Source organism: Mytilus galloprovincialis, chromosome 1, assembly GCF_965363235.1.
Source record: "Mytilus galloprovincialis chromosome 1, xbMytGall1.hap1.1, whole genome shotgun sequence".
Taxonomy (NCBI): domain Eukaryota; kingdom Metazoa; phylum Mollusca; class Bivalvia; order Mytilida; family Mytilidae; genus Mytilus; species Mytilus galloprovincialis.
This window is the reverse complement of record NC_134838.1, coordinates 68614205-68634817: the sequence shown is the minus strand read 5'-3', so window position 1 is coordinate 68634817 and position 20613 is coordinate 68614205. Positions and strand designations below refer to the sequence as shown.

The 20613-nt window shown below is 32.0% G+C and overlaps 1 protein-coding gene across 1 annotated transcript in view; it reads right to left on the bottom strand.

Moving 5' to 3' along the window:
* The window catches only part of LOC143082446 (E-selectin-like), a 70235-nt gene extending 55872 nt beyond the window's left edge, over window positions 1-14363 (bottom strand). Inside the window, exons 1-2 of the mRNA XM_076258104.1 lie at window positions 14242-14363; window positions 6587-6922 (exon numbers count right to left, since the gene is read on the bottom strand). Coding sequence (XP_076114219.1) covers window positions 6587-6922; window positions 14242-14272 — 367 coding nt within the window. The 5' untranslated portion in view covers window positions 14273-14363. The remainder of the gene's footprint in view (window positions 1-6586; window positions 6923-14241) is intronic.
* Between the last annotated feature and the right edge of the window lie 6250 nt (window positions 14364-20613).

The following is a 20613-nucleotide window of genomic DNA, read 5'->3' as shown; positions in this document are numbered from 1 at the left end:
AGGTACTAGTGGAAACATTTCTCCATCAACAATTTCATATAGATGCTGGAACATATTAATTGACTGTTAGATATACTGTTCCTAGATAGAGGGTAGAATGTAAATGAGTTTATACCTTTTTAAATTGCATGCATTATTTATTTATTTATTTAAAAACTTTACAAAGAAAATGTTATTAAAATTATGGTATTGACATTTGTTTTATAAATATTAAACGTTACATTGTAGATATATTTCATAAATTAGAGATATAATATTGGTTTTATATTAAAAGTGTTTTTATCCGATGACTTTTTTTTTCATATACTTTTATAAAATTAATATTTTATACTTTACTAAAATTAATATTTTATACTTTTCTAAAATTAATATTTTGTACTTTTAAAAAGTTAATTTTCATACTTTTATGAAATTAATATTTTATACTTTTATAAAGTTGATATTTTATACTTTTCAGGGGCGTAGCCAGGGTTGAAATGATGTGGATGCCTTTGCCGAGTGGAGCAAGTCGAATTTTATTTTGGACTATTTCATGCAGAAAATTATATTTTTTATCAGACATTGTTCCTGTAAGCACATGTATTCCCCTAGAATCCGACACTGGTTAGATTTTTGTTTAATTTCAAAATACCCACCAATTCATATAATTATATTTCAAACAAAATTTTAATGTTTTCTCGAAATTCTCCAAATTGAATGTAATTCATAATTTATTTATTTGATGTAAAAGTTTCCCACCAATCTTATATTTGACATCTCATAAACGGTCCCATCACAGCGGCACTTCTGTATAAAGGAACTGAAGTGATCCCCTTTCCTAGCATTTCTCAAAAAACGGTCCCATCACAGCGGCACTTCGAAATATAGGACCTGATGTGATCCCATTAACGCGTGGCAGGGGACATCATCGAAATTCCTGGTGTCCGTCCATCCGGTCTTGTTTGCACTCACATGTGTACAATTCTTGCCAGATTTTTATATCATCAGCAATGACAATTTCGAAAATAAGTCCTAAGCTTTGACCTTTTGAAATATAAATTATAACGGATATCCCATCGCATTTTCTCTGAAGCTTTTATTTCTCCATTAAAAATAAAAGGAAAAGGAAAACATTATTTTTTATTAGTTACTGCCCTAGCTTGTTCCTCCTTGGTTACATAAAATATGTGCAATGCAGGGGACATAGGAACTTTGTTCTTTTATTGAAAATAAAATTAATATGTGGACTTAGATAGAAACTGGAATTTACTGATAAGCCTAGGAATGATCACACTCTATTATAGATTAGTTTTTTTCACGTCGTCTTTCATGTCACAGGAAACGATATCAGAATATGGTGGTTTAGTTGTCAGTAATGTTGTCAGTAAGTTGTAGAAGCCATCGCTCCGCTAGACTCTTTTTCAGATGAAACATGTCCGAGGATCGTCCTCTGCACTTGCCGTAGCCGACGACGTAATCTTTTTACGAAAAAAAAAATCGAGAACACTTTTCTGCGATTTATCCATCTTGTTTTATTACATGAACTAAATTATTCTTAATAACCAAGCATACTCCTCTGAAATAATTGGATGTTATCCTCATATCCTAACCCTTGTTATACCTCCCGAGTTTAATAGCTGCGAACATATCTTTATTTATATTTTTTTTCCTGTCAAAAGGATGTGGATGCTTGAGCATCTGAGCATACATGCAAGCTACGCCACTGCTTTTATAAAGTTTCCATGATATTTCATACTTTTATGAAATTAATATTTTATACTTTTATGAAATAAATATTTTATACTTTTATAAAATTGATATTTTATACTTTTATAAAATTAATATTTTATGTGCAATAATTAATTCTTGTTTATTTTGCAAAACAAACAACAGTTACCTTGTTTATCTAAGAACATTCTACTTCATAAAATAATGTGGGACAATCAGAACTTTTTATGTGGGACAATCAGAACTCTAAAATTTTAAAAAGTGGGATAATCGGGAATAAACCATTTCAAGACTGATTTTGACATTAAAATAACATATATCAAACATAATTGCAATAAAAACAAAGAATAACTTAATTCCATTGTTTACACAAGTTCCCATTTCGCCTTAGTTAATTCTTTTAACCTGAAAATTTGTACTAAGGCAAACTGGGATTAATTTTATATTATAATTTTGACAGCTAAGGCGAAATGAGAATAAGCCTTATTACAGTACGGTCCGTGTAACACTTATCAATTCAAAGTTTTAAAAAGTTTTAAAATTTTAGATTTTTGGAATTTTGATCAAAGTTTCAAAATATCAAAATTCCAAATTGTGTAAAAGTTTTGAAATTTTGAAATTTTAACCAAATGATTAAAATATTAAAATTCTAAATATCATTTATAAATTTGATAGTTTAGAAATTTGATCAAACTTTTAAAATGCTAAACCTAATGTGCAATTTTGATTATTTCACTTTTTGAAAGTTTGATTTTTTAGATTTTTGATTAAAATATCAAAAAGAGAAAAGGGGCGAAAAGAGGGGTACCTGTAAACACTGCTCTGATTCTTAGTTTGGAATAAATAGCTCGAAATATATCAAATAACTTTTTATAACAAAATAAACAATTAAAAGAAGTCGGTTTTTTTATAAAACATATTAGACATCACCTGGGATAACAGTATCCTGAAATTTTAAGGTTGTGCATCTATTATAAAAATGTCCTATTTAAACCGGCATCAAATAAATTGATTTAAGTATTTGATAGAAAGATAGCGTTTGAGATAAAAAAATTTTTTAAAAATAACAGCTATTTGGTGTTCCCAGTGCCAAAAATTTAGAGGTAACAGTGAAACCAACTCGCAGTAGGCAAAATACATGTAGTATTATTCGCCTTTTTGACGTTCCTGATGAAGGTAGATCCAGAAAAGCGCTACAGTCGCATGCAACTTTAATTTTTTGTTTTGTTTTTTTATTGATTGCATGACGATAATATTTTGCCTTTTATGATTGATTTCAGTTCCAAGTAATGATACGGAAGTAATACTTAATTTATGGTGTCACAATGAACGTTGTGCTAGGCGTGCTTCAGCAGGCCCCTAGTTAAAAACAGTGTACTACATTGGCGGATCCGGGGGGAGGGTTCCGGGGGTTGGAATACCCCCTTTTTTTGGCCGCTCAATACATTTGAATGGGGACATATAGCTGGAACCCCCCCCCCCCCTTTGTCCTGGGTTGGGACCCCCCCTCCCCCCGCTTTTTAAAATGGCTGGATCCGCCCCTACAGGGTTGCTTTCAATATCGTAGCGGCTACGTAGTGCTACGTATATTTATGACTATTGAACGTGTACAGCTAGCCGCGTTTTCTACATAGATAGCCGAGCAGCTACGTAGCGGCTACGTAGCTGCTACGGTATTGAACACGACCCTGGTTCAGTGATGGTGCAGTGATGGTTCAGTGATAATATACGTCATACAAACTTAACTACGAAATATAACAATGAACTAAAATTAAAATCATACAAAACTTAAAAGACCAGAGGCTCCTGAATTGGGACAGGCTCACAAACGCGGCGGGGTAAACATGTTTCGTGAGATCACAACCCTCCCCCTATACATCTAGCCAATGTAGAAAAAACAAACCCACAGCAATACACACAGTTAAACGCACTTTAAAATAAATCCAAGTCCCATGTCAGAAAAGAAACAAAAGAAACTATCAAAAATTAGCAATTCAAAAAAATTTGAAATTATTGATTACCATCAACAAACGAGCATCCTGACTGGAGACGGAACCATAATGACGGTGTAAAAATATAAAAATAGATAATGAAAACTTCATATTCTATCTCTACATATATATTTATGAATACTTTTAAACTGTTTATGATCACTCAATAGTTACCAAGGATGCAAGTCAGCGAGTAGAAAACTTACAAAAAAGCTAAATTATTCACAAAGCAAATAAAAAAAAACCTGAAATTATTAAAAAAAAATCTATTAGTTGTATGCTTCGATTTAAAAAAAAACTACAATATAAACCAAAAATATCCAAGCATCTTTGCTTTATATATATACAATCATTATTAATTTTGTATTTACGAATAATAAATATTTATTTATTATTCTTTGCTGTGAATCATTAACAATTATAATTAAATAATTTCCCATGAAATAGTATATTAAAAATTTTATTATTAATATTGAGGATCAATTTCGCAAGACAAATATCAACAGAAAAGGAAATATAATGCACGACGATGCATAACTGCAGTTATTTGATAGGAACAGTTTTTATTGATTTAATTGTTTGCACATACATATAGACATTTTCAAAAGCAAGTTTATGTCAATTAATATTGTTTTCGTTGTACATGTTTCAAGTATTATTCATATTTACTATCAGCGTTATCTCTTTTTTTAAGCTCTTTCTTGTGGTATGTTCATGATTTCCATTAGGTTTTTGAATTGAAACGTTTTTCCAAAAAATACATGAGATAATTTATTACAGAATGGATTTCCATGATTCATACTACAAAAGGAGCAAACGTCAACGCTTTCATCCTGCAATCAGTCAACTAGTGTACAAATAACAGGTACACAATTACAGTTTTGCTTTATTTGTACTTGTACAAATGGAGTCTCCTGCTACTCCGCTTCTATATTGAGCAATTTAAAAAAAGTTTGTTATACTGTAAATCATTTCAGTACCGAAGTACTGACTAGTGAGCTGATGATACCTTAGGGGACTGATAGTCCACCAGCAGAGGTAGGGACACAGTGCTGTAATTTAAAAATATGAAAACAAAACTATATAATTTGATGCTTTCAAAGCGCTTTCGTGTTTCATTTATTTAAAAAAGATAGATATTCAACGTACAACAAATTTAAGAAATCTTTGATATAAGCAACAAAGCAGAATAAATAAAAGATACATTTTCTGTTTGTAGGGAGTTAAATTTGAACTATGTACTTTTATTGACACTTTGTCGCCACTTGTAAATTGTTATAAATTGTAACTATGTTAACCTTTTGGTGTCTATTAGTTCTGTTTATCGGTGGGTACATATAGTTGTCTTAAAAATTTACGTAGGAACAACATTTCCTTTTATTCATAATGAAAACAAATATTTCCGGATATTTCGTTCGATTTTTTTGTACATTTGTTTTGGTAAATGATTTAAGTCTTATTGTAGTGTTTAGCAAAAGATGGTTAAACCACAAATGTTGGTACATTGTTTCATTCATTTGCTAACAAGTAAATCAAAACGCACGATTTTATACTTTTTTTGTTTGAGTTCTTCTTATTGGACAAACTCCCCGGCAGTTCCAGTTCCGATCCGCATACGGGCCCGAATACTACTCTACACTAATGATGGAGTAAAGGAAAACAGTTCCGGAACGGAAACGATCACTGTCCGGAGTTTGCTTATTGGAAATGCTCTGTTCCCGTTCAATTCATATTCATCTTTATAGAAATTGTTTTGTGTTTAAAAGGTTTTGAAATTCATTATCGGTTCAAAGAGCTTTTTTATGTTCTTCCACCACTTAAACACAATAATTTATATCATTTTGCAGACTACTGAACAAATGTTATGCTTGATATACTAAAATGGACATGATGCATAATCTAAAAATCAAATTTTAAAGCTAACATGATAAATTATTACAGGAATACAAAAAAATAAGACGCATAACTTTACTAACTTCAGCTAACATATTCAAGCTAAAATACGCGCGCAAATCTAACAGTGGACTGATCATGTAAAATAATGTGCCTCGGGGTCCACATGGCAAAATGTCATGGTAACTACATCAAATACCATGGCAACAGCATAATAACTACAGTCAAAGATTAAAAGAAACAAGGATGATCATTGCTAAGTTCCATATTTTTTTTTTATCTTAATCCTATCGCAATACTTTGGAAGCATCAATTTGATATTAATAATGACACTCTATTATAATCTTTTTGCAGGCTAGGGAAGTAAGGTAGATATTGTACCTCTAGCATTTTCTTTTAAATAAAATACAAATATGAATAAAAGTAGGTGTGAAATATACATCAATAAGACGATCACACAACGACACAGAAACCCAAAAGATATCTTTTAACTATATAAAAAAGGAGATGTGGTATGATTATCAAAGAGTCCAAATAACGAAAAAAGCAGAGAGAAATGTGCATTATAGAGCTGAAAATAGTACAGGTATTTGTAGGCGACAATACTTTTATATTATTTTGAGATAATGTAAAAATGTGCTGTTGGAAGTTGCTGTTGGAAGTTGATGAAAAGCCGTATAAATACTTTATAAATAAATATGTGCGAAAATTCATTCATGGTGAAATACAAAAAGAATCGTATGTCCTTTATTTAAAGAATATGTCAAAATAATTTGACAGGATCTATGGTTGACTAATATGTAATAAACTAATTTTTGCCTAGAAAACTCCATAAGCCTGGAAAATATCTAAGCTAATCACATATATGTGTGTGGTCTTTAAACAGCAAGTAGATTGAATATAAACTCACGAGACGCGAAAAATACGCATCATCTGGTATGGAAATTGTTTTGAAGGTACGTAAATCCAAGCCGCTAGCAAACATATATACTTACCCAAATACACTAGAAAACCTGTGCACTCTGGTCGTGTACAATTTGTTGGTCCTGGTGCTAATATCTTTATTGTTTCATTATTATATAAGTATAAAACTCCTCCAAATGGCAAATTATTATCATTTCCTTTCTGTGCAGATCCGGTTGCTAAGAAAAACATGTCCTTATTTAAGAACCTATCAAACACTTTGACCTGTACTTCGACCTTTAGCGGTAGTTCATTTAAACCATGTGAAATGTCTACTTCAGGATTGTCATATGCTTTTATTGCCATCCAGTCACTAATAACATCTGGAGGTGCTAATGCGTTGGAAATATCGAACACCAAAGTGTTCACTGTAATAAAAATATAAGTGAAGACTCTATTAACATCGAGGTTTAAAAACATCTAACGTAAAAATCATGAAGAACAAAAGCTCTCAGCGTATTATACTGAACTAGATTTTAACTGAATAATTATGATACTATAAATCAACTACTTACAACGAATATATTGTGTATACAACATATCTTTTCTCGTTATAGTACATCCGGATACTAGTACTTTAATAGTTGAAAGATCTTAAAACATCTGAATTTGACATTGCCTAAAAGCAGGCTTACGAACCAATCAAACCAATATCAACTGATTTTTACAGTTTGTTTTTATGTTGCGCTGTTAAACCTCTGTCATAAGGTAGGAGAAAAAAGCGTAATGTTTTATTTTTGAGTTTAAGTTTAATACATGTATATTAGATGATAAGCAAATAGTTTACAGTTGTCAAGTGTTTTACGTTTTGTTATTCGTAGCCTATTATACCTACTATACGGTATAAGTTTTCTATAATGCTGAAGTCCTTACGGTGATCTGTAAGTATTTTCATTCTTGTCCAGTGGTCTTTAGAGGATAGTTGTCTTATTGGTACATCATATCATTTTTTTTCTTTTATTGTTATATGAGAAATAAAGTGCATTTTTACTTTACATATAATACTTCAAAACAAGGTACTTTACGAATTATTAGTCAAATAAATTAGTTACATAAAGCTACGATGACACGTACAAAGTTGGTGCTATTTCACATTGATTTTTTGACCTCAGCGGCCTGGTTCTTTACTTTTGGGACCTTAATAAATATGGTATCTTTGAAAAGTTTTCACAACCACTTGGTCGATGCCACTGCTGACTGATTTTTCGTCTCATTGGAAGTAACCATATCAGTAGTGAGAATTTTTGTGCTGACATGAAACATAACTGGTGGGGTCTATTTTGTAAATTAAGTCTTCATTAAATGGTAATAAAATGCTTCGAAGCAGGACACAGTTTGATACGACCGTAGATGTCGAACCATGAGCAGTTGGGCAAGTATGGACACAACATTCAAGCTTGATATTGATCGGGTTGTTGTCTCTTTAACACATTCCCCATTTCCATTTTCAATTTTATTGATATAGCTCTGAATTTGGATTGTGATTAAATAATTGACACTACATTGGTTTCTGACACACAATGAATGGGGTCTAAGAACTTAAAAATTTGAAATTGAACATTTACCTATTATCATGATTATGGTTCAGTATCCAAAATCTAAATACATGTTCAGATTCAGTTTATCAAACAAACCTCTGAATTAAATATTTGTTAAAATCAAGCTAAGTTTTGATTTAAGGGGCAATAGGATTATGCAAGTTTAATTTTGGACCCTTTGGACCTTAATGTGGACCAATTTTAAACCGGGTCTAAAATAAAAAATCTAAATACACGGTTAAATTCGGCATTTCAAAGAACCAAATAATTCATTGATGAAATCAAGCAAGGGTTAACTTTGGACCCTTTGAAGCTCAATGTGGACCCGTTTAAAACGGGGCCCAAAATCCAAAATCTAAATAAACGGTTTAATTCAGCATATAAGAGAATCCCAAGAATTCAAGACTTTGAATTAAACCCCAAATGGATTAAAAATTGATCAAGAAATAAGCCATTTATACACACAGTATTGTTTTGACCTCTTTTATTTAAACGGTTAGGGCCATCATACCCAAAATCAATCTCTACCTTCCTTTTTTGGTATGAAACCTTGTGGTACAATTTCACAGAGATCCATAGACTTATACTAAAGTTACTATCTGGAAAACAGATTATCCTTATTTTGGGCCCCCTTTTATGGTAGTATAAAAATTGTTTAAAACACAAAAGTGTGTTGTCTACACCAAAGGCATATATAGCCTTAGCCAGATTATGCACATTTTGGAACTTTTAATTTTCAATGCACTTAATTTTCTTGTATTTGATTCGAATGTCATTAGTGTTTTTTTGGGTTTTTTTTGTTTTGTTTTGAAACATGAGTCTGGTGTATTAAATTATAAGTATGATGCTTTTTTTCTTTAGAACTCTGAAAATTAAAAAAACATGTATCAAGGGAATTAAAAAATACTTTTTTGGAAATGCAATCCTAAATATGTAGATAAGCACGACGTTTGATTTTCATTGCTACCTGTATTAACCTATAAAAAGGAACAATTTGGTAAAAGTCTTCTTAGCATATACATTTTTGCAACATATACGTGAGGACAAAACCTATGAATATCATTTTTCAATGAAAAACTTATATTGAATTTAAAATACATGAATTGAACTTAGTGTATCTGCTAACATAATGAAATTCAATTATTTTATCAAATGAACTAAAACAGGAAGAAGATTGTTATTTGGCTTTACTGCTGAAATTTTAATGCTTAAACTAATATTTTTATTATAATGAAAAACATTTTCTAAGATTTAATGTTTATATAGTAACATATTATTGATTGAAACTGAAAAAAAAATTAATATCAGCGTAAATATCTTGATTAAAAAAATATGGCCAATTAGTTTTTCGTGTTAATTTAAATGGTGTTTATTTTTATTTTTCATAACATTAACCAAGAATGTTTCATAGATAGTTGTCTTTCTGTTTAATTATTTAAAAGTAATTAGAAGTAAGTAAGTAAGTAAGTAATTAGTTTATTACAGTGTCACAATATAACATTTTATTAACCAACTAAGTACATTATTGCCAAAAATGACTGGTTATTAAAAATAACATATTTTCTGTAATGGCCCTGTTTTTCTCTAATGGCCATGTTTTTCTGTAATGGCCCTGTTTTTTTTCTGTAATGACCCTGTTTTTTTTCTGTAATGGCCCTGTTTTTCTATAATGGCCCTGTATTAATGCCCGGTTTGTCTGTATAAAGCACAGTTAGGGTTTTTAATAAAGTTAATAAAATTAAGTTGTAAAGAGTATAATACTTCTTTGTATTTTATTTAATTTAGTAACCAGCAACCAACATTAATGAACCATATATAGGGATCACTGTTCCTCCTGTTTTTCAACACATAACTTCTGTCAACTTAATATCTTGCATATTTGGTATATTAACACATACACTTTTATTCAGTTGGTTAATAAATGTATTAAGAAATGGGTGTTTTTATAATGGCTTTGTTATATGTCCTCGGTCAGTAATAGTGGCCTCGGATGTCTGTAATGGCCCTCGGCGTTGCCTCGGGCCATTACAGACTTCCTCGACCATTATAACAGACCTTGGACATATAACAGGGCCATTATAAAAACACCCATTCATTAATACTATAATACATAATACATTATACATCAGATAAAATCAGCATAAAAATATATTAGATTCCTGCCTTAAAAGACATATGTCTCGAATGAACTAAAACAGGAAGAAGATTGATATCTATATCACTAACGGAAAGCTGAATACTATCAGATTATTACATGGCATTTTTCATATCGCATGTATTATCAGCCCTAGGTTCAATATCAGCCCAAGAGCCGCATGGCTCGAGGGCTGATATTGACCGAGGGCTGATAATACATGCGATATGAAAAATGGCATGTTATGATCTTTTTATCATATGCTTCAACAGTAGAGAAAAATAACAGATTATATATTGATCCTTTTACGTGGTTCCCGAAGATTAAAGAGTAAAAATGTTCACGGCCGTCGGACCCAAAATTGATACATTCAATATGAAATCTTTCTATCATATGCCTCAACAGAGAGAGAGAAAAAACATTTTGATATGGACGAATCGACAAAAAAATAATACAACAATATACATAATGATCATTGTTTGGAAAAGTCAACTTTCTAAAGAAACTTTCTAAATTATGTTTCAGAAAAACTTAAAAAATGCATTTATTAAATAATTTGTTTGTTTGTTTTTTTAATTTTAATTTTTTTATTATTTTAAACAATATACTTTCCAGTATTCAAATAATTTTTTTGTACACTACTTTGTAATGTTTTTCACTGAAAACGTAGCATTAAGGTGTATTTTCCGGAATTGGCCGAGTATTACCGGAATGCCATGTGATAACGTTACGGAAAGGCATGTGATAACAATCGAAGCATGTGATAAACTTTTCATATCAGCCCGCTAAGCCCCAATTCATAAAAATATGGAATTTACGTCAATTTAATGCTATTATCATACTGTAAAATTTATATGTTATTTAGTCTAAGTATATGATAATAAAATTTATGATAAAAGAGATGATTTTTCATTTCCTATCGTTAATTATCCATTTTTAGATGGTGACGTTCCCTTGTCACCATCTTACGGTGTTTATATATCTCAACTTGTACGATTCGCTCGTGTATGTAACAATGTTTTAGATTTTAACGAGAGAAATTTATGTATTACTGAAAAATTATTACACCAGGGTTTTCGATATCACAAACTAGTCAAAACATTTACCAAATTTTATCATCGGTATAAGGACTTCATTCGTAAATATAGCTCAACATGCAGACTTCTTATACGTTCAGGTATTTCACATCCAATTTTTTATGGGAATATTCTTTATAAAGCACAAAGGTGTCAGTACTCACCTCAAAAACTAACAAAACCTTTGAATAGACTTATTAAGAAGGGATATAGTTACGATACTGTTGTCAGGTCATTAAAGATTGCATATTTTGGCGTTAATATTGATTCACTTATAGGGTCTTTGCATCGGAACTAAATACATTTATTCAAAAACCAGTTGTTGGTATGACACGGGTTATGTTCTTCTCATATATGTTATGATGGTATGATACTAAAACCCTCACGGGAAGGATTGTGCCTGATGTTCATATGATGAAATCATAATCTTTTAGTCAGTTTAATTGAAGTCTGGAGCTGGCATGTCAGTTAACTGCTAGTAGTCTGTTGTTATTTATGTATTATTGTCATTTTGTTTATTTTCTTTGGTTACATCTTCTGACATCAGACTCGGACTTCTCTTGAACTGAATTTTAATGTGCGTATTGTTATGCGTTTACTTTTCTACATTGGCTAGAGGTATAGGGGGAGGGTTGAGATCTCACAAACATGTTTAACCCCGCCGTATTTTAGCGCCTGTCCCAAGTCAGGAGCCTCTGGCCTTTGTTAGTCTTGTATTATTTTAATTTTAGTTTCTTGTGTACAATTTGGAAATTAGTATGGCGTTCATTATCAATGAACTAGTATATATTTGTTTAGGGGCCAGCTGAAGGACGCCTCCGTGTGCGGGAATTTCTCGCTACATTGAAGACCTGTTGGTGACCTTCTGCTGTTGATTTTTTTTTTCTATGGTCGGGTTGTTGTCTCTTTGGCACATTCCCCATTTCCATTCTCAATTTTATATGAGACACTTTTACCTCATGCTCATTAATAAATTAAATGCATAAGTGTGGCCTTTATGTCTCCATTTGTCGACCGTCATTCACAAATTCGTTGTCATTTCAGACTCATGCGTAGCCTTTGGTTTATTTGGACCCCCCTCACCTCCCTTAATTCTGTTGGGTGAAACATATCAATCAAACATTTGGATAAAAATGACCTGTTTGACTTTTTTAACTCGTGTCGGTCGTATTGTAAATCATCGAATAGCCCGGAGTATTTCTTGTTTACAACAAGACATATGTGAGGTTATGCTAACTTATTAAACATACAACAAACGAGAATTTTCCATGTCTATTTTTTACTGACAAGTTCCACATCAAATACATGTATATCAGTACATAGCTTTGGATCCATACTATCATTTTATGATAGCCAATCAATAGGGAGAATACAGCATAAAAAATGTCCACCCCTATTACTTAACAGCAACTACAAAATGTATAGATAATACATGCCCCACGCCAGGAACCGTTTAAAAAGTGCATTTTACACTTATTTTATGTTTTTTAGTCCAAAAAAGGTCCCAAAATTTTTTGATCAAATGAAAAATAAAACTTTTAATTGCCGTGAAAAATTAGAGAGAACATTTTACTGCTTCAGTAGCACCATGTGCTGCCAGTTGTGATAGATAATTCAAAATGTTCAATCATTTTACTTTGGATTAAAAACGGATATTTGCAACAGTTCAATCAAGTTTTACGAAGGCCAAGCTTAAAATACAATACAGTTATCTCCATTCTAATACCTCACATTAAAATAAATCCATTTTAGTAATTATATTGGCTTAAAAATGCTATAAATAAAAAAAGTCCGCAAAACTATTACATTGTCTTAGGCATCAAAACAATGTGACAGCATAGGTATACTCCCGATGTCAAACATAAACACTAGATGTATCTATACTTTTCGTACGCTTCTGAATGGTTCAAATATTGACAAAAAGAAGATTTTGAGGCAGAAAATGTGACTTTGTTTATTTTTTGAAAAATTACAACCCAAAAAATATCGGAATTCAAAATGGTGGCTTTCCTTAGTTACGGACTAGTAGAACGTGAATCCTAACCCTTCAAAATACTTGTCAACGTCCAATGAAAATTATCGTTCTAAACGAACTGCATTAGAATTATGAATATATGCACTAAATGATACTAATCTCCACATAATCCAAACTTTAATGTCTAATGTAAAGTAATAAGAGAGAAAGACATGTCAGATGGTTTTTAGTATCATTGTCATTATGCTTGTAAATTCGGTAGATATTCTTTCTTCTATAAATATGACTAACCCCTAAAAACTTAATCCGCAACAATACTATATTTTGAAATTAAGGTAGCGAAGGGGTCTAAATGTTTGACGATAGATCTTTCTTGAACTTCTGTAAACGACTTCTGAGTCAATGTACTTTTGAATTTCAATATTAAAACTAGAGGTCATGGACCTTGGTTTTTCGTTACAATACCTTGAAATTAACGACATCACAGTTATTCTAAATAACTTTTATCTAAGGAAACTTAATTGTTCTTCTTTGTGAAAACATTAAACGACAGAATCGGTTAGAATTCAACGAGATAATTGCTTTTTATAAATAAATACGAAAAATCAACTAAAAATAAGGGATTAAAAAAAAAAAGAAAAAGAAATTGTCCTATCAAATTCAATATAAATATGATAAATATATAATATTTGCCCTCCAAATTAAAAGAATTTTAAAATATTTTTGCAACATCCCAAGAAGGGATGCCCAGACACGAAACACACTATAATATATATTATCCTAAGAAGGAAGTTAATATTGCTGAAACAAGATTAGATAATGTTTTAGGCGTTTTATGATACACTGTAAAATCATTACTTTTAACTGATACTGTTTGTCAAAAATACTTCTTAAAGATTTAAGAAGGCTAGACATATACATTCTAGTTATTCAGAATTTAAAATTAAAAGAAATGATTACTTACCAAATGCTAGAAAGATAATCCACATTTTCATCACCCTACATCATTCACACGAAATAAAAATAAAATATATAATATCATAAAATAAATACAAATTTGATCCACTTATAACACATCAACTGAGCAAAAGAACAAGTTTTGATTATCTAACTTGTCATCCAATCAGTAAATTGAATTTTGACGCAAAATATTACAAATTCCGCATGCGCTAATTTAAATAATCATCGATCAAAGTATAAAGAAATTTTTAATGAACATAGATATTTTTTTCACAAATGTATTGTGTTTTCTGTTTACGTATAAAACAATTCTAATACAGACGTGATTTTCCGAAAAAAAGATCATATTAAATTAACACATTGTCAACTACTAAATTATATTAAAGGGGCACTAGCTACGAGATATATAAAAAATCTAAAGTTTGATTTTTTTTGTTCAATCAATAATGAAAACAAATAACAATTCGCTTTTTGCAGCCAAAAAGGTTCAATTTTGTCAAATTACGCTAAGAAACATTGATAATTAGTTATTCACTTGCAAGTGAATGAGTCAACCTCTTTAAATCCGTATTCATGTGAACTTCAATTTAACCCCTAGCTAGAGATTGACAACGCATGCATTGTACGTGTACTGGTTATTTAAAGAAAAAGAATGTCAACAATGAAAGTGAAACTACGGTAAATCATTTGATTACTAATTCGATGCACATAAATTATATATAATTATATATAAATATACTAAATAAATAAATGATTTGGAAAATACGTTGAAGGTATAAAAAGTCAAGAGAATTCTGAATGAAATTAGGTTCTATCCGGGCACTCTGGTTCTGAACCTTGGTTCTTTGGTTCGAAACCATGGTAACTGGTTCAACATCCGGGTTGTTTGGTTATAGCAACCCAACTTCTTGGTTCCATCTCTGGGTTCTATTCTAGATCATTCTAATGTGCCCGTTGAACTTGGAGAAGATAACCGCAAGTATCCGAATAAAAAGATAAAGTAGGTCAAAGACGCTAAAATTGTTTTATAACATTAAACATTTCAGCATCGGCAGTAAAGGAAGCTGTAAGGTATTTATCTTCTCTTTTAATTATTTTCATTAGGAAACTAGATAAAAATAAAGCATCGTATAGATTTTAAAAATAAACCGAAATATACAGTATATTGAACATCTTTTTATTTAATTCAGTCGTTCTGTTTTCATTTATTTTTCTTTACTCATCCCTTATTTCCGTTAATATTTCTAGAAGTTTTAAAACGACATGTCGTTCAATTTGCCGACGATATGTGCATCTAGCCACTTGACCAGTTAACGACTTGCATATGTATTTGAACGATTGCATATTTATTTTCAAGTTCGACTGAATTTTATTTAATTGGCTTTGTAATAATGCCAGATTTGATAGAAATACATGTTCAAAACAAAATGTTAAAAGACATATAAAAAGAAAGAGATGATCAATTAAAGTTTGTAAGCTTTAATAAGTTGAAAAATAAGCTATAAAATATTACAAAAATGTATATGTACAATAAATTTGTCAAATTTGAGACTCCTTGTGAAGGGGATGCATATAATCAATCATTCGCCCCCCCCCCTTCCAAAAAAAAAAAGAAATCAAAATTAAGATTAAATATTTTTATAATAAAATTGTGTGTGTGTTAATGACAGTGCCAGTGGGATGAGTATTACCAGCACAATAGTCAGAACTTCTGTGTTGGTGCCATAGTAGAGAGGCATAAGGTGTTACCCTTGTCCGTCCTTTCCGAACATCCCAAAAATGAGTCCCGTTCTCCTAACTTTAGTTTGACTCAACCAATATTGGGAAGTACTACAAAACTTATACACAATATAAAAAAGAAAATGTGGCATATGTGTCAATGAGAACTCTCCGAAAGAGACCAAATGACTCAGAAATTAACAACTATAGGTCACCATTCGGCCTTAAACAATGAGCAAAGTCCATACACAATAGTCAGCTATAAAAGGCTACGAAATGACAATGTAAAACAATTCAAACGAGAAATAACGGCCTAATTTATGTATAAAAAACAAATATGTAACAAATAAACAAACGACAGTCACTGAATTACAGGCTCCTGACTTGGGACAGGCACATACATACAGAGTAAGGCGGGGTTAAATTTGTTAACGGGATCCCCACCCTTTACCTAATATGGCTTGAGTGCCAATGAGAACTCTCCACAAGAGATCAGATGACACAGGAACATGATAGTCACCCATAAAAGGCACCGAAATGACAATGTAAAACAATTCAAACGAGAATAGAAAAGGACAAATTTATGAACGTAAAACAAATATGTAACACATAAACAAACGACAAACACTGAATTACAGGTTCCTGACATGCGACAGGCACATACATACCGAATAATACGGGATCCCCACCATCCCCCTATCCTGGGACAATGCTTATTACCACACAACACAAAATAAAATTTGAAATTTGGTAGCGTCACTTTTACCGTTTATGAGAATTCGTGTCCCAATAAAAACATAGAAAATGCTTAATTTTTCGTTTCCGTTCTCTTAAATAAGTTTAACTCAATCAAACGTTATAAACCTTATACGCAATGCTTATTACCCCATAACACAGATCTATGAAGTTCGATATTGAGTGGCGTCACTTTTATTGTTCATGAGTCATTAGATGTAAGAAGATGTGGTACGAGTACCAATGATACAAATGTCAACACGGAGCCTTAAGATAGGAAAAATGTTAAATCTGTTGTTACCGTTCTTCAACTTCAGTTTGCCTTTATAGCCAAATATTTTGAAACTTATACATAATGCTAATGGTCACAAAACGGTCAAAATAACGTGAATCCTGCATCTATATGTGGAAGTTTACTGATGTTTTTTCACAAGCAGGGGCATCTGTGGCCCATTGACATATTTTACATTTAGCTTATTTACTTCCATTGAATTCTACTTCTAGAATTAACTTGCATATTTTTTCAGGATCTCGGTGCAGTTTGGTAACAGACAACGATATTTCAAGTTACATGTGACCAGCATAACAAAGTGTTTCACTAGATTGAGCTCTCTGTCTAAGTGTACTTAGCAGAAATTTATGTATTACTGAAAAATTATTACACCAGGGTTTTCGATATCACAAACTGGTCAAAACATTTACTAAATTTTATCACCGGTATAAGGAAATAATTCGTAAATATAACTCAACATGCAGACATCTTATACATTCAGGTATTTCACATCCAAAATTTTATGGAAATATTCTTTATAAAGCACAAAAATGCCAGTATTCTCCTCAGAAACTAACAAAACCTTTAAATAGACTTATTAAAAGGGGATATAGTTACGATACTGTTGTCAGGTCATTAAAGATTGCATATTTTGGCTTTAACATTGATTCACTGATAGGGTCTTTGCATCGGAACTAAACACATTTATTTCTAAAAAAACAGTTGTTGGCATGACACGGGTTATGTTCTTCTCATATATTTTATGATAGTATGATACTAAACCCCTAACGGGAGGGATTGTACCTGATATTCATATGATGAAGACATAATCTTTCAATCAGTTTAATTGAGATCTGGAGCTGGCATGTCAGTTAACTGCTAGTAGTCTGTTGTTATTTATGTATTATTGTCATTTTATTTATTTTCTTTTGTTACATCTTTTGACATCAGACTCGGACTTCTCTTTAACTGAATTTTAATGTGCGTATTGTTATTCTTTTACTTTTCTACATTGGCTAGAGGTATAGGGGGAGGGTTGAGATCTCATAAACATGTTTAACCCCGCCGCAATTTTGCGCCTGTCCCAAGTCAGGAGCCTCTGGCCTTTGTTAGTCTTGTATGATTTTAAATTTTAGTTTCTTGTGTATAATTCGGAGTTTAGTATGACGTCCATTATCACTGTACTATTATGCATATTTTAGGGGCCAGCTGAAGGACACCTACGGGTGCGGGAATTCTCGCTACATTGAAGACCCATTGGTTGCCTTCGGCTGTTGTTTGCTCTATGGTCGGGTGGTTGTCGCTTTGACATATTCACCATTTCCTTTCTCAATTTTATTTAAAGGTTCTTTGCATTGAGTTCAGTTTATTGGTATGCGTATACCTTCTGTGTGAATTTTTAAGATGTAAAAACAGACTATCCATATCTGCATGTCCATGAATTGAAATGAAATCTAAGGTAAAATGATTAAAACATTTTGCATTATCTATCACAACTGACAGCACATGGTGTTACTAAAGCAGTAAATGTTCTCTCTAATGGGGGTCTCGTTGGGGGTTCTGATCCCGGATCCCGCTTACTGTTTTATCAGATTCCGTATTCCGCTTACACTGTGTACGTAAGCAGTTCTTGTTTTTTTTGTAAATTCCCGTGTCCCGCTAGACTTCAATTCCCGTTTTCACGGCACAATAATTTGACTTTCACGTGTAACGCTTACAAAAAGTCAGCAATCCCGCGTCACGCTTAGACTCCAATGAGACCCACTCAAATTTTTCACGAAAATTAAAGGATTTAGTTTTCATTTGAACCTAACATTCTTAAAAATTGAGAATGAAAATGTGGAATGTGTAAAAGAGACTGTAACATAACAAAGAGCAGAAAGCAGTCGAAAGCCAACAGTGGGTCTTCAACAAAGCGTGAAAATCCCTCGACCGGAGGTGGGCTTCAGATTGCCCCTAAACAAAGTGTGTACAAGTTCAAACTCCAAAACATAAAACTGAACTTACAATTAAAAACATACAAGATCAACAAAAAACGGAGACTCCTGACTTGTCGTCAAGGTAATTATACCAAGAGACACACCCAATATGCAGAGGTCAAGAGTCAAAAAGTCATAGTATGATCAAGAGTTCCTTATAAAAAAAACACAAAGCAGATTTTGAGGAAAGAGTAATCGTGCTACACAAAACTAACAAATATATCTTTATATATCTAAAATATATATAAGATGTGGTATGAGTGCCAATCAGACAATTCCTCATTTAATTCAAACAAAATATACAAGTTGTACATTGAGGCCAAAGGTCAAGCTCACATGAAGTTTCTATTGCCACTAGACTCACCAACTTATGACAATACATCTACATGCCACATATTCAGAAGCAAGATCAATTGAAAATTATATTTTGAGGTCAAGGTTATATACACACTGTATCCCGATGACACACCCAACGTGCATAGGTCAAGAGTCAAAAAGTCATATTCTGGTCAATAGTTCAAAAATATACACAGCAGTCATTCACGAAAGTTCACCATGGTACACGTAACAATGTCTTATGTCATGATGCACGCACTACACATGCCAAATACAGAAAACCTAGGTCAGAGACAGAAACACAAGCCATATAACTAAACTCAAATGGAACGGTACTTGTATTGCAGGTCACTACAATTGCCTTCAAAATAGAACATAAACCAGGGGCGGATCCAGGAATTTGGAAAGGGGGGTCGAAGTTTTTAAAGACCAAGAAAACATGGGTCATGGACAGAAACAGAAGACATATAACTAAACTCAATGGAACAGTACTTGTATTGCAGGTCACTATATACAAGTGCCTTCAACATAGAAAATAAACTCTCGCAACACTTCAAAGTTAAAACCGTCTTTCACAAAAGTTTGAGCAGGATTCTTTGCAACGATTATATTACCACTGTTAATTGAAAATCGGGTCGTGCAGTTATGTCAATAAATTTAAACGGTAAGATAAGACATTAAAACACTTAAAACTAGGGTTTACCATTAATTTCTAACCTTACCACGTGATAGCACTATGGTAAACTGATAGAAACACATGATGCAGTCATGAAATTGAATATTTGCAATAGTACGACCAGAACAATACAAGACAGAGTTGCAAACAAATGAAAGTAATTGTACATACGAAATTTTAATCACAATGCACAAATAAGGAACCGTAGTTTTCATTCAATTTATTCATTTAAAATGTTCGCTCGCGTTAAACAATGGAAATTAACACTGTATATTTATATAAACGATCAATCTTGTAAATTATATATAAATATACTAAATGAATAAATGATTTGGAAAATACATTTAAAGTATAAAAAGTCAAGAGAATTCTGAATGCAATTAGGTTCTATCCGGGCACTCTGGTTCTAAACCTTGGTTCCATCTGGGTTTTTTGGTTCTGAATCTTGGTTATTTGGTTCGAAACCATGGTAACTGGTTCAACATCCGGGTTGTTTGATTATAGCAACCCAACTTCTTGGTTCCATCTGGGTTCTATTCTAGATCATTCTAATGTTCCCGTTGAAATTGGAGAAGATAACCGCAAGTATCCGAATAAAAAGATAAAGTAGGTCAAAGACGCTAAAATTGTTTTATAACATTAAACATTTCAGCATCGGCA